Source organism: Pistacia vera, unplaced genomic scaffold, assembly GCF_008641045.1.
Source record: "Pistacia vera cultivar Batoury unplaced genomic scaffold, PisVer_v2 Contig19, whole genome shotgun sequence".
NCBI lineage: Eukaryota > Viridiplantae > Streptophyta > Magnoliopsida > Sapindales > Anacardiaceae > Pistacia > Pistacia vera.
This window is the reverse complement of record NW_022195990.1, coordinates 240,840-266,730: the sequence shown is the minus strand read 5'-3', so window position 1 is coordinate 266,730 and position 25,891 is coordinate 240,840. Positions and strand designations below refer to the sequence as shown.

General features: G+C 35.6%; 4 protein-coding genes across 4 annotated transcripts; 1 reads left to right on the top strand and 3 right to left on the bottom strand.

Moving 5' to 3' along the window:
• The first annotated feature begins 6,723 nt into the window (after positions 1 to 6,723).
• Positions 6,724 to 8,850, top strand: LOC116127183 (pentatricopeptide repeat-containing protein At2g27610-like). The gene has a single exon (XM_031412834.1). The coding sequence runs from the start codon at positions 6,724 to 6,726 to the stop codon at positions 8,815 to 8,817; it is 2,094 nt and encodes a 697-aa protein (XP_031268694.1). The 3' UTR covers positions 8,818 to 8,850.
• Positions 8,838 to 13,712, bottom strand: LOC116127208 (IQ domain-containing protein IQM3-like). Its single transcript, XM_031412862.1, has 9 exons — positions 13,687 to 13,712; positions 13,491 to 13,564; positions 13,327 to 13,392; positions 13,144 to 13,232; positions 11,313 to 11,400; positions 10,751 to 10,897; positions 10,546 to 10,638; positions 9,667 to 9,768; positions 8,838 to 9,436 (listed from the first exon to the last, which is right to left on the bottom strand). Exons 6-9 carry the CDS (start codon positions 10,781 to 10,783, stop codon positions 8,981 to 8,983), a joined length of 684 nt encoding a protein of 227 aa, XP_031268722.1. The 5' UTR covers positions 10,784 to 10,897; positions 11,313 to 11,400; positions 13,144 to 13,232; positions 13,327 to 13,392; positions 13,491 to 13,564; positions 13,687 to 13,712; the 3' UTR covers positions 8,838 to 8,980.
• Positions 13,713 to 15,868: 2,156 nt separating this feature from the next.
• LOC116127178 (histidine-containing phosphotransfer protein 2-like) lies at positions 15,869 to 21,122 on the bottom strand. The gene is made up of 6 exons (XM_031412830.1): positions 20,859 to 21,122; positions 19,653 to 19,783; positions 19,473 to 19,541; positions 18,557 to 18,628; positions 17,268 to 17,340; positions 15,869 to 16,233 (listed from the first exon to the last, which is right to left on the bottom strand). The coding sequence occupies exons 1-6, from the start codon at positions 20,922 to 20,924 to the stop codon at positions 16,204 to 16,206; spliced, it is 441 nt and encodes a 146-aa protein (XP_031268690.1). The 5' UTR covers positions 20,925 to 21,122; the 3' UTR covers positions 15,869 to 16,203.
• Positions 21,123 to 22,212: 1,090 nt separating this feature from the next.
• On the bottom strand, positions 22,213 to 24,886 carry LOC116127177 (serine/threonine-protein kinase D6PKL2-like). The gene is made up of 2 exons (XM_031412829.1): positions 24,265 to 24,886; positions 22,213 to 23,056 (listed from the first exon to the last, which is right to left on the bottom strand). Exons 1-2 carry the CDS (start codon positions 24,861 to 24,863, stop codon positions 22,255 to 22,257), a joined length of 1,401 nt encoding a protein of 466 aa, XP_031268689.1. The 5' UTR covers positions 24,864 to 24,886; the 3' UTR covers positions 22,213 to 22,254.
• Between the last annotated feature and the right edge of the window lie 1,005 nt (positions 24,887 to 25,891).

Here is a 25,891-nt window from a genome sequence, read left to right as displayed (position 1 = left end):
ATATGGTTCACAAATTTTATGGTTCCATCTGGTAAATAGACAGGTGTAGGTTTGGTTACAGGTTTCGGTGAGTTCATAAGTTTCAAATCAACACACATATGGTTTGAAGCACCTGCATCAACAATCCATGTTCCTACTTCTAAGCAATCAATAACTTGTAAGCTATAATTCATACCTGCAAAGTCCCTTAGATGAGCAAAGTTCACCTGATTATTTTCCAGCTGCATTTTCCCTTTCATCAGCTTCATAACCTCCTGTTGTATAATATCAGTGAGAGATTGTCCCTGCAATCCTTTCTTTTCTTCTTCACCAATGTCCTCAAAATTCAAAGGAGAATCCATCATCTGTGCTGTCATTGCCCTACCCCCAGTATTGGCTTTACCCTGCAAACCTTTCATCCCTTTATATCATTCTAGATAACCTATGATTTTGAAACAAAATTCTCTTGTGTGTCCATTTTGGTTACAAAAATCACAGTGTTTATCAGCATTCCTCTTCCTATTTTCCTGTTTATTCTTATTTCCCCCATTATAGTTACTGCCATTGTTTCCATACTTCTTTGTTGAATTATTTCCTTGATTCATCTGTGCCTTAGCAAACATAACAGAGACGCTACTTGAATCTGAAAAATTAATATGAACCTCCCTTTGTTTTTCAACTTTCAAAGCCATAGAATAGGCTTTATTAACAGTATGTAATGGTTCAAGTACTAAAATTTGGCTCCTTAACTAATCATAGGAATCATTAAGCCCCATCAAGAATTGCATCAAACGATTCAGAGAATTAATATCATTCATCTTCTTTCCTGATCCACAACTGCAATCAGGAACTGGCAAAATGCAGTTCTACTCATCCCAAATTTTTTTCAATTTAGTATAATACTTCGAAATTGTCTCATTTCGTTGTGACACTGAAGCAATTTCCCTCTGAATTTGATAGATCAAAGGTCCATTGCTTTCACCATAGTGTTCCGTAAGTTCATTCCATAGTTCTTCAGCAGTAGATGCATAAAGAAAATCACCTACTATGTCACTTGAAACAGAGTTCAAGAACCATGACCTAATCATGCAATCAACCCTTGACCAAAGTTCAAAACTATCTGAATCTTGTTCTGGCCTAGAAATTTTTCCATTAATAAACCCTAACTTCTGTTTTGCACCTAATACAATTAAAATTGATCTACTCCATGCTAGATAGTTTTCGTTACCTGTAAGCAGAAAATTCACCAGTTTCATGCCTGGATGATCCAAATTTTGCAGCATCATGGAATTCTTTCCATTATTCGACTCCATTTCTTTCAAAACTGAACTTTCGTTGGAGTTTGCTGGTGATTCTCCAGCTCTAGTATTACTTGACTCTCTCACCATGTCGAGTAATCAATCAATAAAAACAAAGCTTCAAGAGCTTAAAGAAGATTCAGAAGAAAATAGTATATCTTTCCTGCTCTGATACCATGTTCGAACATAGAAAAGAAAAATTTCTGAATAATGCTCATTGCTTTCATTTATTTGCAAGAGACTTTATATACAAAGCTTAGCTCACTAATCACTGACTAACTAACTAATTAAATAACTAATCCAGCTAATTAAAACTGACTAACTAACAACTTAACAAACCAGCTAAAATAAGCTAAACGTGTTAAAGTGTTAAACTTGTTGAATCACATAAATACCCCTTCCAGATTTAATTCCTACACTCTGAATTGCAAGAGATATTTGAATAAGCAGTAGTTATCTTTCAGATCACAGTAATCTGTAGAGCCAGTTTCAGTTTGATCGTTAAACTAGTTCAGTAGTGTCATAAGCATATCATTTGCCATTATAGTCGCATTTAGAATATGCAGGCTTGAAGCCAGTTGTGTCGTGCGTTTAATAAGAAATTGAGCCAGAAGAATGTGGGGTATAGCATGAAGATCCCTTTCAGGAAAAGATGTGATGAGAGATGATGGGCTTTGCATTTTTTTTTTTTAATATATTTGATGTTTAATTTGTGAAGCTCCTTGTCTCTGTGGTACTTTTAAGAGTTTTCTACCAAGAGTCTTCTGCATATAAACTGGACCAAAGTCACTGAAAAGGCTTGCAAGTTATTATATGCAATTTAACATCAGGGTGGCCAAACAATTACCATACCACCAAAAAAAAAAAAAAAAAAAAAAAAGACGGGTTACTAGACCTTAGAGATGCTATCAGAAAATCATGGAGTTTATGCATGTGGGAAACTATGATAGCCGACCTAAGCGGAACCAATCAACACAACGATCGGTCGAAATGATGGTCAAGGCCCTCCTTTTATCCCACACACACGTACACCCACACAACTTCTAACATCATCTAAAAGGGCTAGTGAATATTAAACAACAACATAAATGGAGAACATGAATATAAATGAAAAACATGTACAGAAATGAAGAACAAGAACATAAATGAAAACATAAATATTAAATATGTTAAATAACATAAATTAAAAGCATATATGGGATCTTTTGCTATCTATAACATTATCAGAGTATTACAACACCCTTGAGGTTGAGGGAAAGTTAGAAATATGAAAGAAACATGGAAGAATTGTAGTAAAGATGTGTAGAGAAAGTATGGAAGTGTAGAGAAAATATGGAAGAGAAAAGTGAGAGAAATAAACAAAAGTTTGTATAAGTTCCTCCTCCTCCTCGAGAAGGTAAAAGGCTTTATTTATAGATAAAAGGGATACAACCACTCATAAATAAGTCATTAAATAAAATACTAACCTTTTTTACCCTTTTTTTTTTTTTTTTAAACATTAAGTAGCCTACAATCCTTGACAAAACATAAGCTTACATTTTTTATCTGCAAGTCTGGTCGTTGACAAACCTTTGTCAGCTGTTTAGAACGCTTCAGATAATGGTCAAACAATTGTTTTTGAGAATAGAGCTTTTCTAGACCAAGAATAACAAACTGATAAATTTCGCCAAGAGAAGTGGACCCAAGTTGTTTGTTCTAGGACTGCATAAGCTTGGTTGCTTCATGACTTAAGGATTCAGAAATTGATACCAAAAAGGCTTGCTTCATGTTAGGATCATCCATACCCCTTGGTATATGATATCGTTTTACCATCTCTTTGTAATGCCTGTCAAGATCTTTCTTTTTCAGAGAATAGCATCGCATCTTAAAATATTCTTCTCTGACCTGGTTCTCATAAAGGTGAGGTAATCCACAGAATTCATCATATAGGAGATACAGAGCTTGGTTAATATCTGGCATTTGGATGAACAAATTTTGTCTATACTCCTGAAGAGTTATCCACCAATCACGGAGAATGCCACCAAATCTAGTTGTAAACTGCGTAAGTACAGTAAAGACTTGGGCATTAGGTTTCAGCATCTCAGCTTGTAACCGGGCCTAAAATTCATACATTCGAGTTCTCCATTTGTGTGGAGGAAGATCATCGACGGTAAAAGTGTGGAGCTTTGCTGAAGCTGTATAAGAGTCACGTTCAACCGTAGTATGACGAGATTGTCGATACATAGGCGAAGAGTCTGGAATGGAATCATCACCTTCAGGCATCTCATCATCGACCTCAGAAACAACAGGTGGTCTTAATGATTCAGGTTGATGGGTCATCAGTTGGGGATAAAGATTAGGATGTTGATCAAAAGTATTACTGTCAAAGTCAAAGCCACTTTCAAATGATTCATCAGTCAAAGGTATATCGACTTCTGATTCTGTTTGGAAGGTAGATAGAAAATCCTGAGAAATACCCGAATCGGTAAGACGTTTCCTTTCTGCCATGTCTCCAAGAAAAAACTCATAAAATTGGAAGAGACGGGATTTTTTGAAGAGTCGGGATTAGTAGAAGGTTGGCGGTCTTCCATCATCATGATTTGCATTGGAGCCTTATCCTTAGATAAATGACAATGAGGCTTAGGAGATGGAGGATCCGAGTGATTGGAAGAGAAAGAGTCAGGAATATCAGCGGATGGGGTCTGTGGTCTAGCAGAATACTTTTCTCGCTTCTTTTGTTCTCGTTCCAGCTTGATCTTTTCATCACGTTCTTTACGGAGTTTGGCATATAATTGTTCAGTGTTGCCAAAAGTTTGAACAACACCAGAAGGTATATGAGGTGAGACCAAAGGTTCGCTAATTTTTGGGAAAGGGGAAAAAGAGGGTTGTGGCCATGTTGTTGTGGAGTCAAAAAGGGTTTGGTACCAATGGCATTTCAGGGAAAGTCTGTGGTTGTCTAAGTTTTTGCTTAAGATATTCCTACTTAAGCAATGCCATTTGGGTTTTTAATGACTTCATTTCTGCTTCCTTCTGGAGAAACTGAGCTGAATAGCCATGAGAGGTGCTAACAATGTGCATTAATTCCTGATGGAGCTAATCAATCCGGTTTTGGAGATGATCAATTTGTTTTTGTAGCCGAGAAATCAGCATAGTTTGGTTTTGAGACTGAGAGTCCACCTGATGAGCTTCCAAATCCAGTTTTTGTTCAATTCTGGTAATGGTTTTGCTTTGGGCTAAAGCAATTGCATTTTCAATCTGCCAATTGAGAACTGCTTCAGCTTGGGAGAGTTTGGGTATGGATCCATCAGGCTGTATAACTTTGGAAGGAACCACTTTTGGTTGTTGAGTGGCAGTTTCTTGAAGAGAAGGAAAATCTTTGCCATAATTGAAATGTTGTCCTGTCTTTGTGGGCTCAGGGATTGGATCATCATAACGGACTGAACAAGTGGAGTTTGAGCAAGGGGTGAATGGGTTGGTTTATTTTCTTTGGCAATCCACCTGAGAGATTGTTGATAACATGGTAAAGGCTATTTGAAGTAAGGTGATTTAGCAGGTTTGGATAGTTTTAAAGGTGATTTGGGTTGAGGTTTCGGAGGGATGTCCCATGAGGGATTAATGGATGGTGAATCTTTCCTGGCTGGTCGAGAATATTTGACATAATAATCAAATTTACCAGACGGTTGACCAAGAAGACCAACTTCAGGATCATGGCCTTCAAATCAGGAATGAAGATCTGTTTGACTAAAGCGAGCTATCTGTTTTTTCCGTCTGAAATAGTTTCGTCTTGGAAGATAATGCTCATCTATTTCCCAAATAGGATCACCACGGCATTCCAAGCATTGGCAGTCAAGATCAAATGGGCTGTGACCAGTGACTAGATCATATTGATGATAGACAGGAGCACCAGATTGTTGAAATGAATGAATGGAAAGTCCAGGTTCCCGGACTGCTATAGTGGGTATGACCGAAGTAATCATGAATTGAGTTTGTCAGAAACTCAAAGGTGGAGCACTGGGAGTTGCTGGAGACTTAAATTTGATAGTTGTTGTTCCTTCACTGTTATCATGCATGGTAGATTCTGTAGAAACCACCGGAGTTTCTTTTTTATTAAGAGACTCGTAACTCGTCACCCAAGAGTCCGGTAACAATTTAATCAAATCATCTCTGGAAATTTGCCTGGGAATATTGATGCAGTGAGGAGTATTCTGAGAGTTAACAGTAAGGAGCAGTGCATCAGTGGTCGTAGGGATAGCGAGATCAAGCGCATGGTCTTGGATTCGCCAAACCATTTGATAATGCAAAGTAGTTGCAATACTCCCTGGATTTAAATCAGCACCAACTATCTGTAATTAAATTTTAAGAGCCTTAGAGCAATGAACATCAGAGAGAGACATGTTGAAATTTGGAAACAGTGTCAGAATGACTGTCCCAGCATTCAAAGTTGTTGGTGTTGTCCTACACAAGCATGTTGATATTGGACAAATCTGGTATTCAATAAAGCAATTCGAATAGAGATTGGGAGTCCTTTTCTGCCATGATAGGATAGAGCGAGCCGGATAGCGCCAAAGTGTATATGAGAGTATCCTTCACGGATCCATTGAGTAATGGATTCTCGAGGAATTTCCAAAGTAACATATTATTCTTGGGTTGTGGCTAGAATTTGACACTTGTGAAAAGTACTAGTCTGGACATACTCTTTGATTGGCTTTCCGGAAGGTCTGACAAGAGTTTTAAAGGTTTTAGACAAAGAAGATGATCCTAAATCTTAGGGGTATGGATGATCTTAACATGAAGCAAGCCTTTTTGGCATCAATTCCTGAATCCCTAACTCATGAAGCAACCAACTTTATGCATGTGAGAAACTATGATAGTCGACCTGAGCGGAACCAATCAATGGATATAATTGTTAAACGTGATCCTTTATCAAACAGGTTTGCAAGTCGTTTCCAACACAAATAATTAAATATGATTAAATAGGTCGTATCCAAGTTAATAATTAAATAGGTAGTATGTTAATAACTTAATCCTACTTATTTAATACGACACAAAGCACGCATGATAAAAGATAATACTACACTCACAATCTCTTTTCACAAACTTTCTTTCACAATCCCAACGTAACAGCTCACAATTGGTCAGTCGTAATTTAATTAATCTTTAGGATTCAATGGCCTATTGAACACCCTATAAGTCTAATGTTCTAAGGTAAGCCACAAATATAGTGTGTGGTCTCAAAGTGATTTCTTAACTTCCAAACTAACCCTTGATGTTCTGGCACAGCCTTTTTACCGCCCCTATACTTTACAAGTAACATATTCAACATGATAGTAAAAAAATTAGACAATGAGCATCATCACAAAATGCATTCCCAAATTACACATAAGGAAGGCCCATAATTACACATAAGCCCCTGCTATACCTTCTAATATTTTTTATTGGACATATTTATGAATCTTCTACTCTCTGAATGTCACTCTCTCGTCTTCTACGCCACTTCGGCGACACAAAATGCATTCCCAAAGGTCGAGCACTTCACGCCAACATCATCACATCTGGGTTTCACCCAGATGTTTACACAAACAACCATTTGCTGTTAATGTATCTAAAATTCAACACCATTAAAGACGCTCAAAAAGTGTTTGATAAAATGCCTGAACGAAATGTCATATCTTGGAGTGCCTTAATTTCCGGATTTTCTCAAAAGGGTATGCCCAAAACAGCTTTATTTTACTTTAGGTTAATGGTTTTTGATGGGTTTGAGCCGAACTATTATACTTATGTTGGGGCTGTTTCTGCTTGTGCTCGTATAAGTGATGGGAGAACTGGTAAGGAGATTCACGGGAAGATATTTAGGAGTGGATTGGAGTTGAATAGTCATGTTAGTAACTGTTTGATTAATATGTATGGGAAATGTGGTTTGTTGAGGTCGGCGCAGTTTGTTTTTGATGCAACTTTGGAGCCAAATTTGGTTTCTTGGACTTCACTTTTGTCTAGTTATTGTCAGCATGGAGAACATGTACATAGTTTGAATCTTTTTGCATTGTCGAGGAAGGCAGGAGTGGTTGTTAATGAGTTTTCTGGTGCTAGTGTATTGGGTGCTTGTGCTGCATTGGGGAACTTGAAGGTTGGTATGCAAGTTCATTCATTAGTATTGAAGTGTTGTCTTGAGTTTGATAAATTTATTGTGACGGGTTTGATTAAGTTATATTCAAAGTGTGGAGAATTGGACATGGCTTGTCGGGTGTTTCTGGAGGTAGAGCAGCCAGATTTGTCCGCTTGGAATACATTCATAGGAGGATATGTTCAACTAGGCAAACTAGGAGAAGCCATTGATCTTTTTGTCAAGTTGTATTGTTCAGGCCTTGTTCCTAGTGAACGAACATTTTCATGTGTGCTTGGAGCCTTTGCAGATACAAAGGATGTTGAAGCTGGGAAACAACTTCATTCTTTGATAATTAAAATGGGATGCAATTCGTTTACATTTGTTAGTAATGCAGTTTTGGACTTCTACTCAAAATGTGGACTTCTTCAGGAGTCGATGAAAACTTTTGAAGAAATGGATGATCATGATATTGTCTCGTGGAATACCCTCATATCTGGACATGTTGGATCCGGTCATTATGGAGAGGCCATTGAACTTCTGAAAGATATGCTTTCTGATGGACATTACCTAAATCTCTATACTTATTCTTGCATTTTGAGTATTTGTAGTGATGTCCCAGCTATTGGATGGGGCAAGCAAACGCATTGCTGCATAATAAAACCTGGATTTGATTCCAATGTAGTTGTTGGAAGTGCCCTCATAGACATGTATGCAAAATGTGGAAAATTGCTTGATGCTCGTAAAGTTTTTGATTTTCTAAATTCAAAGAACTTGGTTACTTGGAATATTATGCTTGCGGGATATGCTCAACATGGATTAGGGAGGGATGCATTAGAAATATATAGCATGATGCAGAGAAATAAGATCAAACCTAATGATGTTACATTTATTGCGGTATTATCTGCCTGTGGACACATGGGACTTGTGGAGGAAGGATGGCATCATTTCAATTCCATGATCAGAGACCACTTTATTGCCCCAAGGATGGATCATATGGCAGCTATGGTCAATCTTTTTGCCCGTAACGGACAAACAAGTAGAGCTTATGAATTTATAAAGAGTTTTCCTATAAAGCCTGATAAGGTGGTTTGGCGATGTCTCTTGTCAGGTTGCAAAACCCACAAAGATGTAGTTCTAGGAAGATATGCTGCGGAGAAGATTTTGAGTATTGATCCAGAAGATACTTCGGCTCATATCATGCTGTCAAATGTGTATGCAGAAGCTAAAATGTGGGATGAAACTGCCCAAGTTAGAAAAATAATGAAAGAAAAAGCATTGAAGAAAGATACTGGATATAGCTGGACTGAGCTTAAGAACAAAATACATTATTTTTCTGCAAGTCATGTTGCAAAATTTCAAGGAAATGACCTGCGTGAAATTATGAACGGTTTGACAGCTCAGTTGTTTGATGCAGGATATAAACCTGATGCCGTCTTCTCATTCCACTGTGAGGAGTAAGCCTTGAAGTTTGAGGGGAAATATTTGGTGACAATGCATTTCACTTAAATGGTCCGTTACATGTGAGAAAATATGCCACATGAATTCATTGTAGCTGATATATATATTTGACATACAAAGTAGAGGAACAAGTTAGAAGTATAGATGACTCCTAAACATGAGGTCACATTATAACGCATAACTTTGCTAAGGATTTGTGATCAGCAGGAATTTCAGAGGTTTGTTGTGTTGCAGCATCCCTGGGTGAGAGGTTAACATATTCCAGAGCTTGTGCTCTTAAATTCTGAGGGTAATTAGCAACACACCCGATTCTTGGTCCTGCTCCTGTTGACCATTTCAAAGATAGTTGGTTCCCTAATTGGTATGAACTCGCTTCCTTTTTGCTTTGAATCCTCTGCAAGATCTCCTTCTTTTGCACACTTGTCCTTGGGTTCTGCAGATTGCTGGATAAGGTTCTTTTGTAACTTATTGTTCTCCCAGTTCGAGCATATGCATTTGACTTAAAGGTTTGTTTTTTGTCAACTGCACTAGAAACTTGTGGTTTGGGTGCTTCAGGACCTATCAAATCTCCATATTTGCTGGTATCACTGCTCTCATTATCTTCACTAGGTGAAAATACCTGACTCGATTGGCTGAAGTCAGAACAAGATGAAGCAATAAATTTAAGCATCTGGTAGATATTCACTGCACTATACCGTACATGGGTTCATGGAAAAAAAAAATGGTGAAATGATGACCCTAATAGCCTGAAAACTTAAAAAAGCACAATCTACTTCCCTCATTTCTTAGTGTAGAAATGGCTTCCTGGGTAGCATATTCATTGAACAAGATGGATTATGAGTTACATACCTTGACTTCATCAACATTGATTTCATTCTCCTTTAGGAAGGCCAAGAAGCAGCCAAGGTTCTCATTTGTCGGGCGGTAATGTCCACTGTATGCTGATACAGACTGAAAGTCATAAGAACATGTTCATGATTCAGTTGCAAGAGATGTGTAATTCTACAGGAACATTTAATACAAGTTGAAACTTAAAGTACACAGACTATCTCCTTATTCAATCTAAAATTAAAAAGGGAAGCATTGTTTTGAATCTTGTCTTTTGATCTGCTATCAACATTTTTTTATCCTCATGAACTAATATCAGGTCGGTTATCTTTATGCAAGGGTGATTTTTTTTTTTTTTTTCAACATAAAAATATGCATCATAAGTTATCGTGTGGTTCTGTAGAATCCTTGTCTCAGGGACTGCTTTATTGTTGTATTGACCCAAAAATGTAACCTAGAGAATATGGCTTTACTGATTCATGTTACTTTCAGATCAAACAGAATCATTTGTGAGATTTTCTTTATTGACAACTAGGAATAATTGTTAATCGTGTTAGCAAGATGATCTTAGAGAACTATTAAATCAAGCTGAACTATAACCACCTTTTTATACTTTGAACTCTAACTAAGCTGAACTGCACCATCAGAAGTTACACATGTTAATGAATACAGTCATCAAATGCTGACTTCAGTTGTTGCTTATACTCTTTTTAATGTTCAGGAAAGAACAAACTTCAGAGGTTTATTAGATCATAGCATATAATTGTGATGTTATACCTCCTTTCTATCATCTGATACAAATGTCAATCTCATAATCTGTTTTCTATTTTGCTTGCATCTCTAGGTATCTGTTTAAGATGTATGCAGATTAGTATAATATTGACTGCTTGCTACTTATACCTTGAGCTTTCCATCTTGTGGCATCAGTCTTGCTGCTGCCAAAGTGGCCGCTCCAGCTAGGAAGCTGGAATGATGGAATAATCCCTTTTGTTTCTGATTGGAGAAGAAAAGGCATTAACGTTTGGTTGATGAGAAAAGTGTAGTGGTGCTTCAGATTGGAGAAAATTTATCAAACATATAGTTTAGTGTCCATATCAAGTCTTACCTCACCAGCATAAATTGTTTTGGAGGCACTCATCACAAATATCCATTTTGAACCGCGCAATCCATGATTTGTGTTGAGAAGGTTTCCAGTTTGTTTGTGCACAAATTTTCCTCCAACAATGATATACTGGTACTGTTTCCTCTCTTGCTTACATGGGGACCATAAAAACAGTGATAAGAAAGGTAGAAAACTGAATAAGAGCTCGCATGAAAATTCAGTCTGGACTCTGTTGAAATCAGCACTCCTTTATGCTTCTATTGGTACTTGAAACTGAAACTTTTCTGGCAGGATTGAGCCATTATAGACAATTAAATCTAAAGATAATTTTGGTTATAAAGTGTGGTGTGATGGTCTCTCATGAAACCCTAAGGCTAAAGGTGATAATGCATATCTATCAGAAATTTAAAGAGCAAGGTATACTTTCTTCCTTTTGCTGTAAAATTTCTACTGAATGATTTTGTTTCTAGAAAGCGTAAATCGTCTGGACTTTAGTAGAATTTAGAACTCATTGTGTTCTCAGATTGTAAACTTCGACTTCTATGTTTGATAGTTGGAAGCATACCGGTCCAAGATATTTAATGCATTCTTGCTGTAGCCTTGATCTTGGGCAATCCTTGAGATTAACCTCTTTGCCTTCTCCAATGTCTAACCTGTGTAAGTAGAGATATCTCGAGTATTTGCAACATAATGTTCCCATATATGCAGAAGAAGAAACACAACCAGATAAAATAAAGTAAAATTGAAATACTAGTTCTGCATAGAATGCCAAGGAAATGCAGAATTACGGGTACAGCACTCTCAACTTTTCTTGTGAAATAATAGTTTTGGGTAACTTGACTTGGGCCATCCTCAATGCTGAAATGTAACTTAAAAATCCATAAAATTTCCAAATCCTTCTGTCACTCTAGTTAGTTGAATTGTTCTTCTAACACCTAAAGTCATCATGTGAGTTATAGGAGAAACAAGTTGCTAATTAGGTGGTATTGAATGGTTTGTAACGGATTCAAGGTTTAGGTGGAATCAAAGTATAATGCTAAAACAGTTGCCTACAGTTAAGAAAATGACAAGGGCATTTTATGCACTCAGGAAACAAAATATTACCAACATTACTAAATGGTTCTGTTACATAGCATATATTTCTAGGAAACAGTTGTAAAATAGCATTCGACTTTAATCCTAAAACAGTTGCTGGATGTGAATATATATAGATATATTTTGTCTTAATGGTAGGTGAAAGAACCTGTCAGGATTAAAGTACATAATACGAAGCCCTTTATACATAGTCTTGCAGAGTGTATCATTAGAGTAATAGCCCTCGTAACTTAGGCTTAGACAACTCTAGATGAAGAAACAAGAAGTCAAATTAATTTTCTGAATTCTACTATGTGCCTGATTGACTTTCAGATGTCTAACTACTTGCTTTTTCTTGATCTGTCTTTTCCTCGCAACCCTACCAGAGCGTGAATGGCTGTCAAGTCTGACTGTGCAGATGATACAAAGTGCTGTTCTTAAACATTATACCTATCAAAACTTCAATGCAGTCTCCACTAATTGAATTTAGAGTATCTTCAAATTCTTTTTAGATGAGGTAAACTTATAAAGAATTTATCCATAAAAATAAAAGCTTAAAAGAATATTTATTCTTTAAATATAAATTAAAAAGTAAGATTGACTCTCTACATATAAAGCGTTAAATTTTATTCTTTATCCTAATTTTAAATAATAAATTATAAGTTTTTATGTATTTTATTTATGATTTATCTTTGCTGTTAAGTTTCTTTCTTGAAAAAATATATTCTCTTTTCTAAAATTTAAAGAATTTATTGGATTTGAATAAAAAATTTGTTCTTTGTATTTAAAAATCAATAAAGATGTTCTTTATTTATATAAAATGTGCTCTTTAAAATAAAGAGCACCATTAAAGATGCTCTTAGAGGTTAAGGTGCATTCTTTTTTGTCTATTCAGCTCAGCAGGGGGAGAAGAAATGAGGTTTTACTCATTTCCAAGATGCTCCTCAAGTAAAGGAATCCTTATATAGGTGATTAGCTGTTTTTCTAATTTTCAAAAGACTTAACATAGTAATTGTACATATGAGTTGTCATTGCTTAAAATGGTATTTAATGCACATTTTTATTTAGCTACAGATGTTATTTGGTTTTTCTTGATTCTGTGGTGCCTTCTAATATGATCAGTGCTTGATAACTCTTAATGCAAAGCCATTAAGATTTTTTGGGCATTATGTGCTGTCGGCAGTTCAAATGCTGAACCTAAATGTGTTGTACAGCAAGTTAGATGTGGAGATCAATCAGAGAAACAAACTGAGGAATTGAATAGGAATCTATGGTAGAATCGCAAGGACAAAATTCACAGTTCACATTATAAGGAGACATACCAGTAGAAAAATGGCTGCACTGTGTCCCTTTTACACCACTCTTCGTAGTACAAGTTCAAATTATGACCATATCGATGTCTTGGATCAATCTTTTCCACCATATGCATCATATTAATAACAACAATGATACAAGTAGAAAATTCAAGCTGAAGAATGAGAATAGATAGTGCAATACAGTCTTACAGCTTCAATCCAATGTTGGAAGGCTAGTTTTTGTGCCTTGGCATCTTTACTTAAACCTTTTCCAACCTGCCAGAAAGTCAAAATTCATGACATATTTTGTCATATTACATAATTACATTATTCTATTTTAACACCGCATCTCTTAAAGGGAGCTATGAGCATGCCTTTGAAGCGATTAAGCGGATCCTAGTCCAACGTGATGCTGCAGTTTCAGGTCTGTGAAAATTGAAGAAAGAGACTGTACTATGATTGAGCTTTGCATAATCTATAGCTTGCCACTTTTAAAGATTCGAATGCACCAATTTACATTAGAGAAAGAAAGAGTTGCATATCACACGATAACTTTTAAGAGGTGCTTACCACAGCTCTTCAGCAACAACTGCAGAATCTGCTAGCCTGCGACGCGTGCGGTAACTCCTGTATACTTTCTGCAACTTCACTGCAGCAGTCGATTCAAAACCATCGCTTATCTCTGGAGAATCCATCACCATCAATCGGCAATCCACAGAAAGAGCTATGAGTTTTCTACCAGCAGTACACAAAAGTTGGTTTCAAGAAAGCAACATATATAGTTTGGTATGAATATCTCTATCTCTATCTAACTTTCCAGTCAGTTTGCATCAAGTCCTTAAATTTATGATCCATGTGATGAGATTTAGAGTTCAACTTGCCATTAATGGGTGGGTGGTACAAGCTGCAGTGACATCCAGCTACACCTTTGCTTATGACTTGTGAGCAAGAAAGTGGCCTCCACACTTCCACCCAGGCCATGTCTTGTCAACACGCACTGCACTTTCAACTTCAACTAGTGCTTATTCCCACAAGTTTCTGCTGGCAAGGTAAATTTGGTCGACATCTTTTTTGGATTTTTTGATAGACTTTCCATGTAGATATCTTAATGTGCTGTGAACACATTAAGTTTAAGCGTTGCATCTGATTCTGCTTTACATTTGTGGCATAGTTTGAGGCCCTGGGGAGAATCCAAAATTTAGGTGAAAGAGATGCATATATGGACCAGGCCTAGTCATTTTCATTATCAATTCAGACAGATTTGATTGCAATAATATATGCCGTACCACTCATAAATTTGCACCAGCTGTTGCAAAAAATTAATTGGCATTTCCCATCTCCAAATTGAGCAATTGTTGCAATTTTGATTGAAAACCCTGCTATAACATTCAATTCTATAAGTACGATATTGTTTGTTTTAGGCAACATGAAACTGGCCATTATCAAATCTGGGGTCCAATTGAGTAGATATTATTAGTTTTGGGTTCTCGCCCATATGGGTTTGCTTTGGGTATTTGCGGGTGACATTCTTCACCCAAAACATCTACTTGTTGAGAGGATCAAGCATTATAAACTGAATCTCAAACTCATACACTAGTTACGTGTCTGCGTTACCTGTAAATAACTCGAATCTTTGCATGGATATACCAATTAATAATTGTTAACTAGGTCTACCAAAATTGGGTTTGGTCCCATTGATTTGATTTCTCTGCAACCAACTTGAAGAAATTAAGCCATCGTTTCACTCCTGTTTTGAATTTACACATATCTTTTGTATTGTACAGGAAAATTACTTCGAATTGCAATTACTAGAAAATGAATGACACAGCTGATTGCTATATAAGAGTTGGACCCTTCATCATTTAAGGCTCTATTGACTCCTTGTATAATTCACTCTACATTAATGTTATAGAATCAATTTCAGCCATAAGTTTTTAAATTTTTTTTTTTTTTTAGATAACTAAGATATCCAAACCCACATTGGAGTATGTCTAATCCTCAAGACCACGAAAGACCCTACAAACCCAATAGACCAAGATAATTGCATAAATTATATAATAGGTACCTCTTTTGCGACTCAAACACACCTACTAGGTATAACTAACCTCAATAGCTAAAGGGTTTACCATTCAATCACAAAGAGAGAGGTATTTTGTTAAAATTTATCTGTTGAATATTACTGCTGTAACCTATATAGGTTACCAAACTCTATTAACTGAAAGATTACATTATTGAAAGTTTTTATTGGTATTCTTTGATAAAAAAAAAAAAATTATGATAATTACTAAATATCAAGATGATCATCATCACTAATTTAAGGGGCGAATTTTCGCTTTTATTGAGGCTCAGCCCAACATGGTTCGATTCCTGGCGTTCTTGCAGCCCAAATCTAGAATCATGAATTGTTTTTGTGACATTGTGGTTGCGGGTGTTATTAACTACATTTTGTCTTTTGTTCTGTTTTACTCTTTACAGAGTCTGGGTTTCAGTCTCTTTGATGAGGAACCAGAATACTGACCATTGAGAATTAGGATTCCTTATTTTATGCAGAATGTTTGTCTTGATATTTGATTGCAATGAAAATATTGAGTGTTTTTAATTCAAAACTGGTGGATATGACTTCAGTTCATGAGTTTCATCAAATTTGATAGTTGATGTAAACAACAGCTTGGTTATGATACTGATAAACCTAAATTACTGACTGGGAATTTCAATGATCATTTGTATGCAACTTCATTGAATCACAAATTAAATTCATCTGGTAACAATGCTAAATCAAAGTATAACGTTATCCTAACATTACCAGATCAGTAACTTCCCTGACAAGATCATAAAAGTAGTCCAACTGCCAAAAATAAGTTTAATAAGATTCCGGAGCACCTTATTATCATAAAGTTTTCACATGACTTGAAAGGGAAGAAGGACCAGGAAAAACAGAAGCAGTTTCTGAATGTTCAAACGAAACACAGATATATCCAAACAAACAGATTACTAAGGTCTCTACTATCTGTATTATTATTCAGTACTCTGAAACCGTCCACATATCAAAGGGTGCGGTGCAAGCAACAGGACAGTAAGTTTGGATCTTCAGTGATGGGAGATGATTCTCCGCTCCAGCTGCACCACAAAAGATTCCACAGAAGAAAAATACTAATTAGAACAAACAAGTTCAGATTGATAACTATTGAAATTTCAATAATACAGGAATACAAGATTAAAAAAGCAGCAGTTTTGCGAAGGTTGGGGAGTTAGGAACCAGCGTAAAAGGTTTCTTGAGAAATTTGTGCTGGCTGATAATGACTATTGACAATATAAAGCTCACAATCAGACAACAAAGGTTATACACGACAAATAGTTTATTACTCGTCTCAGATCACACAAAAGAGATACGATAATCACAAGGAGTTAAGGTATGATAATCACAAAGTTATCTCAAAATCCCTAATATAATATATCTAATGCATTGGAGGATGACATATGGACAAGACGGAATGCTACAGCGATGACCTCATTAAAGCACAATGTAAAATGAGAAGGTATTTTTTTCACTTTACAAGATCATAAAATGCCATAATTATGATTAACTCAAGACATCTTAACAGTTAATTTCCTTCCAACTAAGATAATCAAATAGTGGAAAAACTCAGCAGCTGAAAGCACCAAAAAAAAAAGAACAAACGACAAAATTGACTTACAGACAAATTATAATACGACAAAAATGATGATCAAGATGAAATTATAAAATGACAATATTGATGACAAAGTCAAATTATACATGGCTTGCTTGTAGCACTTTCCGTATGTCATGGAATATAGTAGAAATGTAGAACTGGTCTTCGAAAAAGCAGCGCAAATTCAGTAAGAGTAATTAGAAGAACAGATTGCATTTAACTTGAAAGAAGCAAGTAATATGCTCAGCCAGAGCAAATATACACGAGAGACAATGCATACAAGTGTCATCTCAAGCAAAGCTCAAGATCATACCACCAGATTAAATGTACCTATTCTTATTAAAACCTTATGAGCATCAAGATCAAATATAACATATAAAAAAGGAAGAAAATCCACTATTAATTATCTATCTCCATGTATACGTATAACGTATTATTAAAATTTAAAGGATCCACATAATTACTTATATTCTAAAATACCTGAAGGATAGCGTCCATCTTGTCATTCAGCCTCAAAAATTCATGTTTGATTGCATCCACTGCTACAATGCACCTATAAATGACGGTATGGGAAATTAAAACCTAAACAAGACAGAAACCAAGAAAAATAATTTCATGTGCTATTAAATAAAGATTCATGAGGCTTACTGCTGCATTATAAATTAACAATTTTGACGCATGACAATTTTCTTTTCTAAGAGCATGTATTTATTACTAAATAGAAATAGTAGTACACGTTCAATGATGTTACGCAGTCCACCAGAAACTTAAAATAAAACAGAACAACATCATATATCATTAACAACAAAATCACAAAAAAAAAAAAAAATTCAGTCCGAATGAATGAATAGAAAAGGGATGCCCAAAAGTAGGAATATTTAACTAGAGATCGTATACGCTAGGCTTGCCACTATGGGGCGACAATGTGCCCTCTCTTATAACTATCTCGCTCTGGCAGCTAAAAGGAGATACCAGGTAGAGGGTGCAGGCATCACAAACATGCCATACAAGAACACTGTAACAATTAGTTTGAGCGCTTGGTGAGGAATCCTGCCATCTTAAAAACTTTTTAGCATCACCCAGTCAAACCTCTTTCAATCTCTTGGGCAAAGGGATCAATGGACAAATTGTTTCTTATAAAACAAGTGGAGCATTGAACATTCTGTATCTATTTGGTAGACTGTAGCAACAGCCTATTGATGTTATAAAATCTAGAGAAAACCCTCGTCGTACCATAAAAATAATGTTTCACTCAAATTATAGGATCTTTTCTTCCTCTATCTGCCCATTCTCCGGAATGAAATCATTGCCTGCCTTTGAGTAGGCCCCATGTTAATTTATCGGGAAATATGAAGAGTGAAAGGAGATAAATGTCTCTCTTATATTAAATAATGTATTTGATAATTTCCTTAAAGATTAGTTAGTTACATGTTCTCCCACACTAATCATCTACACACGCGATTCAACATATATATACCACAATGGTGATGGCCTCTTTCTCTACTAAACTAAGGGATCTTCTCTTTCGCCCACCTTGGATATTTCACTAACAACATCATCCTTCCACCTTCATGCAACATTGCTATTTGTGAAAGACACTCAACTGTACAGAGATTTCAGAAATTTGCATTTAGAAAAACAGTAAAAAAGAAAACAAGTATTCAACTATGTTACTTACTGCAGCACAAGATCCTAATACCGAGCAGTGGAAAATCGATAAGAAGAAAGTGACAGAATTTTATCCCGTGTGTGAGAAAAAAATTTCTTACCGTTCCTTACATTTGTCAATAACAGCTCGAAAAAGGTCACCAGATGCAAGTGACATTTGCTGAGCACCAATGCTGGACCACCAAATAGAGCAAAAATGAATAACATAATATACCTAATCATATATATTTAATCAAAGAAGCATAAGTGTCATCTACATAGAATAAAGGCATACAGAAAAATGTTAGGAAGTTGATTTATTTGTGCTACTTTAATAAGTGAAAAGCGAAACAAGGTAACTGAAGTATTTTGGTTCTGGACATTGACAAATCCTTTTATGCATCTTAAACAATTGTAGACAACACTTGAGAATCTGCGCTTCTCTATTTGAAAATAACAAATTCTAAAAGATTACCATAAAAGAAACCAAATTGAAAGTAAAAATCTTAACACAATTACTTCATCGAATAAATGACATTAACTACTCCAAAAAAGCATACCCAGTCTTAACGAAATTAGACTGTTAATGTTAGAAAGACCCTCCTTTCATAAAGGGTTTTTTGTATGCATGTAAGAGACTAAAGAAATACAATATTAAGTTAGCCTCAAATATTTGATTTATACGAAAAAAATGCAGGATCCAACCCCCTCTGGGAGTAAAAACTGCAATTTGAACAATGTTTCAACATCGGAAGAGCTAAACGACAAAAAAGAAAAACACCTAATAATTAGTCCCTGATCATTTTAGCGCCACGTGCAGGTAACATATAAGTTGATCGGAAAGATTCTTAAAAAACAATCATTATGCATATTCTCCATATAATGGACAAAAAAAGGTAAAAAAGGAATTAAGTATAACTTGATCAGAAGATCCTCAAAAGTCAATCATAATACATATTCTATATATGTCAAACTTAAATAAATACATTTCCACTTCTCAAATTATTACACAGTTACATAAGCAAACTGCTACATTACCAAGCTGATGCTCCTTTTATTTTCATGCATAATTCTTCCAGGAGATGAAAATCCACAACAGGTTTCTCCCTGCAAGGAAATTAATTACACACAAAATAAATTTTCCGTCGTAAATACAATAATCAATAACATAAACTGAAACACCATAATCATATAATAGATATTGATGTTGAAATGTACAAAATTTGGATCATCTCTCTTATAGTGGTTCGGGAATCAGAGCAGAAGGTTGGTATCAACTCAGCGAAAAAGAAAGGGCCATTAGACTCCTTCAAGGAATGAACCATTCGAAAACGAGGGTTCACCAAATCCTGCATCATAAAACAAATTAATTAATTAATGCAAAACATGATCATCTCCTAAAACATGCTAAAGCAACTGAGGACTTCTACCAAAAAAAAAAAAAAAAAAATCAACACATAAAAGATAATATCCATCCTTGTAAAAGAACCTGAAACAAACCAATCAACATCCATTGTATTCAACATAAAAACGTCATAGTTTAGACACAAAATAGTTAATAATAAGCTATAGAAAATGAGAATCATTACACAAATGTTTGCTTGCCAGAAAAATGAAGGAAACCATAAAGGGNCTCAGCGAAAAAGAAAGGGCCATTAGACTCCTTCAAGGAATGAACCATTCGAAAACGAGGGTTCACCAAATCCTGCATCATAAAACAAATTAATTAATTAATGCAAAACATGATCATCTCCTAAAACATGCTAAAGCAACTGAGGACTTCTACCAAAAAAAAAAAAAAAAAAATCAACACATAAAAGATAATATCCATCCTTGTAAAAGAACCTGAAACAAACCAATCAACATCCATTGTATTCAACATAAAAACGTCATAGTTCAGACACAACATAGTTAATAATAAGCTATAGAAAATGAGAATCATTACACAAATGTTTGCTTGCCAGAAAAATGAAGGAAACCATAAAGGGTCCTCTTCACATCAGCCACTCTCATAAAGCTGTAAAGTAAAACTCCAATTTCTTTTTCTTTATTTTTCATCATTTTCCCATAAAGTAACTCAGCAAAAATTCATCATAAAAAACTTAAAGATGAGACTATAAATGCCCGGAAATCTCCCAAACACCTATTTTCTTAAGCATACACATTATTAAACTTTGAAATATGATTTTCCTCATCAACTTCCAACAAATTTTTTAGTTCTCATGTTACATATTATACACTTAAACATAAATATAGCGATTTCATGTTGAAATTAAAGGAATACTTAAAATAAAAATCTAGTCTTTAATAGAAGCAAACACAACAAATAAAAAACTCCACGCTTTCCCACCATCAAAATCAAACAAATACATCAAATGCACAAATTTATAGTCTTGAATATCTCAAAAAAGAAAAGGTACGAACTTGTTCTTCCATGGAGCTGATAATGCCAAGGAGCTGCTGGTTCAAAACCTCCTTTTCATCAGCCATTGATCACCTGATCAGAGAAACAATTCAAACAAAGAGAGAATTTTGAAAGTGGGGTTTGGTTGGTGACTTGCAAGAGAGTGCCAGAAGGGAGAATGCATATAAAGAAGGCAGTTACAGATAGTAAATGCTTCTGAGTTTGCATCCACTTCTCTTGAAGAAAATGACAAAAAATATTGTAAGCAACCCATCTCATTGATTCTCTCTCTGTGCGTTGTTTCCGTGGGGCTAAATGCAAACAAAGGCGCAAGCGAAGCTTCATTAAATGCCTTATCTCTGTATTTGCGAAATGGTTAAGTGCCAGTTTTGAGTTCTCTGTTACCTGTCACCTGCCATATATGGAGTTTTGAAGACGGGAAATACTTATCAAACCCACAGTGTTTAGCTTTGTTACCTAAAAGTCCAATAACCTTTTTAAATTACTTAAATACCAAATGTATCAGAATTAATGGTAGAAAATTTTTAATTAAACAAATTTTTTGAAAAGTTAAGGAAATTATTTTTTTAACTTTTCTTTACGAAATACATAATACTAATTATAAATAAGTACCACTAAAAACTTAGTTTGAGGTGTTATGCTTATTCAGTAGAGACTAGTGAGAAAACTAGGGTTTTTTTTTTTTTTTTTTTGAATATCTAATTGGGTCTTATGTTTAAATTAATATTAATTCAAATAAGGTTAATTAATCATGCTCAATTTTAAGTTTTGAATGAGAATATAGAATGTTAATGATTCAATTAAAGCTTAAGTCCCAAAGGGTTTAATTAGTATAACCCTGATGGATTTTTATTTTTATTTTTTCCCTAATAAATTGAAGTTTGGAAATTAGATCATTAAAACCTATTCTCAAAAAAAAAAAAAAAAAAAAACAAAAAAAAAAAAAAAAAAAAAAAAAAAAAAAAAAAACCTTTATCCATCACTTGAGTGGGCCTTGATCTGAATAGAAAAGCCCAGTTATCGGCCCATTGGACCAAAAAAATCCATGGGGCAGGGCCCATTACAGTTTATCCATTCACTCAAATCACAATATGACACACAAGCTCTTTATCTGCACACTATATTGAAAAATAATACAACATTTCTTTTATTGTACATTTTATGAACAAATTCCTTCCCACCATGATTTTGTAATCAATTTATCACTTCTTTTTTTAACAATTAAACAAATATATATTTTTTTCTTAACTTCACAAGTACATAAATTTTAAAAAAAAAAATCTTACCTCCACATCTAAGAATTTTTATATTCTTCAATAAAATTCTCATTCAAGAATAAGCTTTATCTAACCTTAATCTAAAAAGTATTGCTATCGAATTTGAAATTTCTTCGTGCTAGTAATACTCGACAGAATTATCAGTACTACTATCAACGGCAACAATATCTCGACACATAACTGGCCGAGGGATGTACGGCGGTTTTGTACATCTCAACAATGCCCAATTGACACCATTGAAAAATTGATGATGCTTAATGGATGCAGCCCCCATCGTCGAACCCATTCGCTTGGTTGGGTCCTTCACAAGAAGTTGTGTAATCAAGTCCTTAGCAGGTCCGGGCACGGATGGTTCCTTAGGGAACTCGAGGGCTCGAGCCACAGTGTTAGCCAAGGTTAACTCATGGTCAATAGCCTTAAATGGTGTCGTTCCGTAGAACATTTCGAATATGAATATCCCTAAAGTCCACCAATCCACTGCGTTACCGTGACCCTCACCTGATACGATCTCTGGGGCCAAGTACTCATGAGTCCCAACGAAAGACATTGATCTTACATCAAGCGGCTCAGCGATTATCTCGAGGCTTCCACGGTTTCTTAATCTTTTATTACGTTTATTACGTCTCGGGTGAAAGCATGAGACAACTGGCACCATACAATTGGGTATGATGCATGATGAATTGCCAAATTGAGGTGGATCAACAGGGTAATTAGACGGTTGATTGTTGACTGGTGGGTTTTGATCAGAGACGACCTGAGCCGTTGATGTTGAGTCTTCACTTTTTAAAGAGAGATCAAAGTCTGTCAACATGATGTGACCGTCAGATCTTACCAGGACGTTCTCGGGCTTCAGATCTCGGTAGATTATCCCCATCATGTGTAGGTACTCTAGAGCAACAACCACTTCTGATGCATAGAACCTGAAATACACGGAACGGAAATTGTAGTCCAAGCCCCATGCGCGAGAACAGCGCGTGAGGAAAACTTTTAATCACATTACATAAGATCACAGTACTTAAAAGTAGAAAATAATGATAAAGAAAAAGTGTAGACAATGTGAGGTCCATTAATTGAAGGATAATTTTATTGTCCGTTTGACCAATCGTCTTAGTTACAAAATTAATTTAACATCCTCATGTGAAATTTTATAAAATCTAGAGAGAAATATTAGGAAAGGATAAGGATAATATATTCAATTAATCCACATAATTTTACATTGTTTATTTAAATGAAAGAATAATAAATAAATATATATATAGAAGAATGAATGTTGGACGCGCTACAAGATAGCGTTAAATTTGTATAACGTAGTTAAAATCTTATACGGAGGGGGTCCACGGGATGCATTAGCTGATATCATGGTGTCAAAGAGGATATTTATGCTTAGAAAATTACAATTATACCATAATAATAATAATACAATTTTACAATGTTAATATCCTGGCCAAATTTGGAAAGTGGGAATAAAAATCCAGACAATAAGGGGTAATTTCCCACATCATGGTTATATCAAATCCTAATTCAAAATTTAACTTTTTCTCTTTTTTTGTTTTCATCAAAATAGTGGCTAAAATTTAAAATATATATATATATGAATGAATTGTGATATATTTACCATTTGAAATAATTCCACAAAAAAGAAAGATAAGGACAGATTAGAATTTTTCTAGAATGGTCGAGATTACAAAAGTAGAAAAAGACAAGTTCATCGAAAACATAAAAGGAAAGCTATAATAATATCTCTAACAGACATTAATTTTGTAAAGTTGATGATTAACGCCCACTTTAGAAATTATTAATTACACATAAATATTATTACAAATTTATAATAATATTTTCCTAATTAAGCAACAACAAAAAATTAGAAAACTCCTCATATCCTAAAATGTTGAAATACAAAATTTCCTAATATGATCCAGTGGACGACAGACACACCAAAAGCGATGTGGGCTCATAGTCATGACCCTTGAAGAGACATATTTTATAAGATTAACCCATCATATACCCCACATGCAATCATAATTAAACGTACCCCACTCATGATAATCACGCATCATTATTCGCTACACACGCTCTCTCTAAATCAAATTTTTTAAATATTTTCTTAAACTTTCTAATTAACACGTACCTGACTGCGGATTCTGAGAATCTTTTCTCCGGCTGCCGTTGTCGGAGGACATGAAGATCACCGCCGGGACAGAACTCGGTCAACAGACACGACCACCTTGGACAATCCAACGTGGCATACAAAGTTGGCAAGAAAGGATGATCGATCATTTCCAATATTTCCCTTTCTATTCTCGCCCGACTCTCTTTGTTTCGGCCCACGAGCTCCTTCTTGTCCATCACTTTGGCAGCGAACAGGCAGCCGGTGGCGGCGTGCTTCAGCTCCACGAGATAAACGCTGCCGATGTCGCCGCTGCCGAGGCGGTGGACGAAGCGGAGGTCGCTTAACGTGAGTGCATTAGGGTTTGTGGAGGTCGCGCGGTGGATTGCATGCCAGCACGGGTCTTTGCATGGCTGCGCGTGCTGGTGTTTGGCGGCTGTGGTGGAGGAGGAGGTGACGCTTGAGATTGTGGTTGTGGTTGTGGTTGAACTTGTCCATGTTGTGGTTTCTGAGCCTGAACTTGTACTACGTTTCAGTTCTTGGGCATTGTTAATGGTGGTGGTGGAAGTGAAGCTGAGATTGTCGGGATCATCAGCGGCGTCGTCGGCGCATGGTTGCATGGTGGTGAAGGTGCCTTTCCGGGAGAGGAGAAAGAGGAGGAGTGAATGAGAGAATGGAGTGAGAAAGAGAGGGTTTTGAAGGGAGGAAAGGAGGAAGAGTGGAGAATGGGCCGGCAAAATGAGAACGGGCCATGTGGCAAACTTATGTGGACTATGGGCCCACGTAGGGCCCATAAACTTCCCATGTATTTTTTCTTTATGGGATTTTATACTGATTTCATAAAACATAAAATTACCATAAAGAGGTAGCAGAAGTCTAAGAGAATGATTCATGGTCAAGATATTGATAATTTAAGAGGATTGAAATCAAAGGGAAGGTAGTGTATTTTACTACCTTATAATTTATTTACTTATTCAAATATAAGATTCTTCAGTTATTTACATTCTTTTTATATAATAAGGTCCAGTTATCTCCTAGCTGTCACCAGGCATGATCTGTGAAATTCTAACTAGCAGAATCTGCGAATTAAAGAGTAATATGATTATGGGTGTTGGAAAGCCTATTATCTATGACAATTCACACAAGGCATGCTTTGTAGACATCATCAAGCTTATTATCATTGAATATATTCATCACTTTCATTCATTTTTAACCTAATATCTCTTTATATATGGACTATAGAGTAAACGACACTTTCTCACCTAAAAAGTTTTAAAATACCACTTTCCCACCCAAAGTTTTATTCTGTTAATAACCAAAATACATTTCACTTTCTCAGCCGGTGTTCGACAAGTTACCAAGAGTCAAGATAAGAGGGGTTTTGTAGAGTAAAGGTCGGGGGATTGAATAGTGGTAACCGAATGAATATTCACGTCAGAATCAATCGAAAATCAACTAAGAACATGAAGCCTTAACTTTGCGGTGGTCAACAATAGGCCAAAAATTAGGTATCGAAGTGAGAGGGGTTTTGTAGATAAGAGACCTAGGTTCAAATAGTAGTGACAGAGAGAACTTTTGTCGTCGAAATCGACTTTAGGTAGTAACAGAATATTAATTTTGGGTGGAAAAGTGATATTTTAAAATTTTT

What these genes read in the sequence shown, in the direction of transcription:
- LOC116127183 (XM_031412834.1), top strand. Translation starts at nt 6,724, where the DNA reads ATGTCACTCTCTCGTCTTCTACGCCACTTCGGCGACACAAAATGCATT.
- LOC116127208 (XM_031412862.1), bottom strand. Translation starts at nt 10,783, where the DNA reads ATGAGTGCCTCCAAAACAATTTATGCTGGTGAG. An exon ending in AAACAATTTATGCTGGTGAG is followed by an intron (nt 10,639 to 10,750) that starts GTAAGACTTGAT and finishes TTCTCCAATCAG; the next exon opens with AAACAAAAGGGATTATTCCA. An exon ending in CACAAGATGGAAAGCTCAAG is followed by an intron (nt 9,769 to 10,545) that starts GTATAAGTAGCA and finishes TATGACTTTCAG; the next exon opens with TCTGTATCAGCATACAGTGG.
- LOC116127178 (XM_031412830.1), bottom strand. Translation starts at nt 20,924, where the DNA reads ATGGCTGATGAAAAGGAGGTTTTGAACCAGCAGCTCCTTGGCATTATC. An exon ending in ATAAAAGGAGCATCAGCTTG is followed by an intron (nt 18,629 to 19,472) that starts GTAATGTAGCAG and finishes TTGGTGGTCCAG; the next exon opens with CATTGGTGCTCAGCAAATGT. An exon ending in ATTGACAAATGTAAGGAACG is followed by an intron (nt 17,341 to 18,556) that starts GTAAGAAATTTT and finishes CGTCATTTATAG; the next exon opens with GTGCATTGTAGCAGTGGATG.
- LOC116127177 (XM_031412829.1), bottom strand. Translation starts at nt 24,863, where the DNA reads ATGCAACCATGCGCCGACGACGCCGCTGATGATCCCGACAATCTCAGC. An exon ending in TTCTCAGAATCCGCAGTCAG is followed by an intron (nt 23,057 to 24,264) that starts GTACGTGTTAAT and finishes CGTGTATTTCAG; the next exon opens with GTTCTATGCATCAGAAGTGG.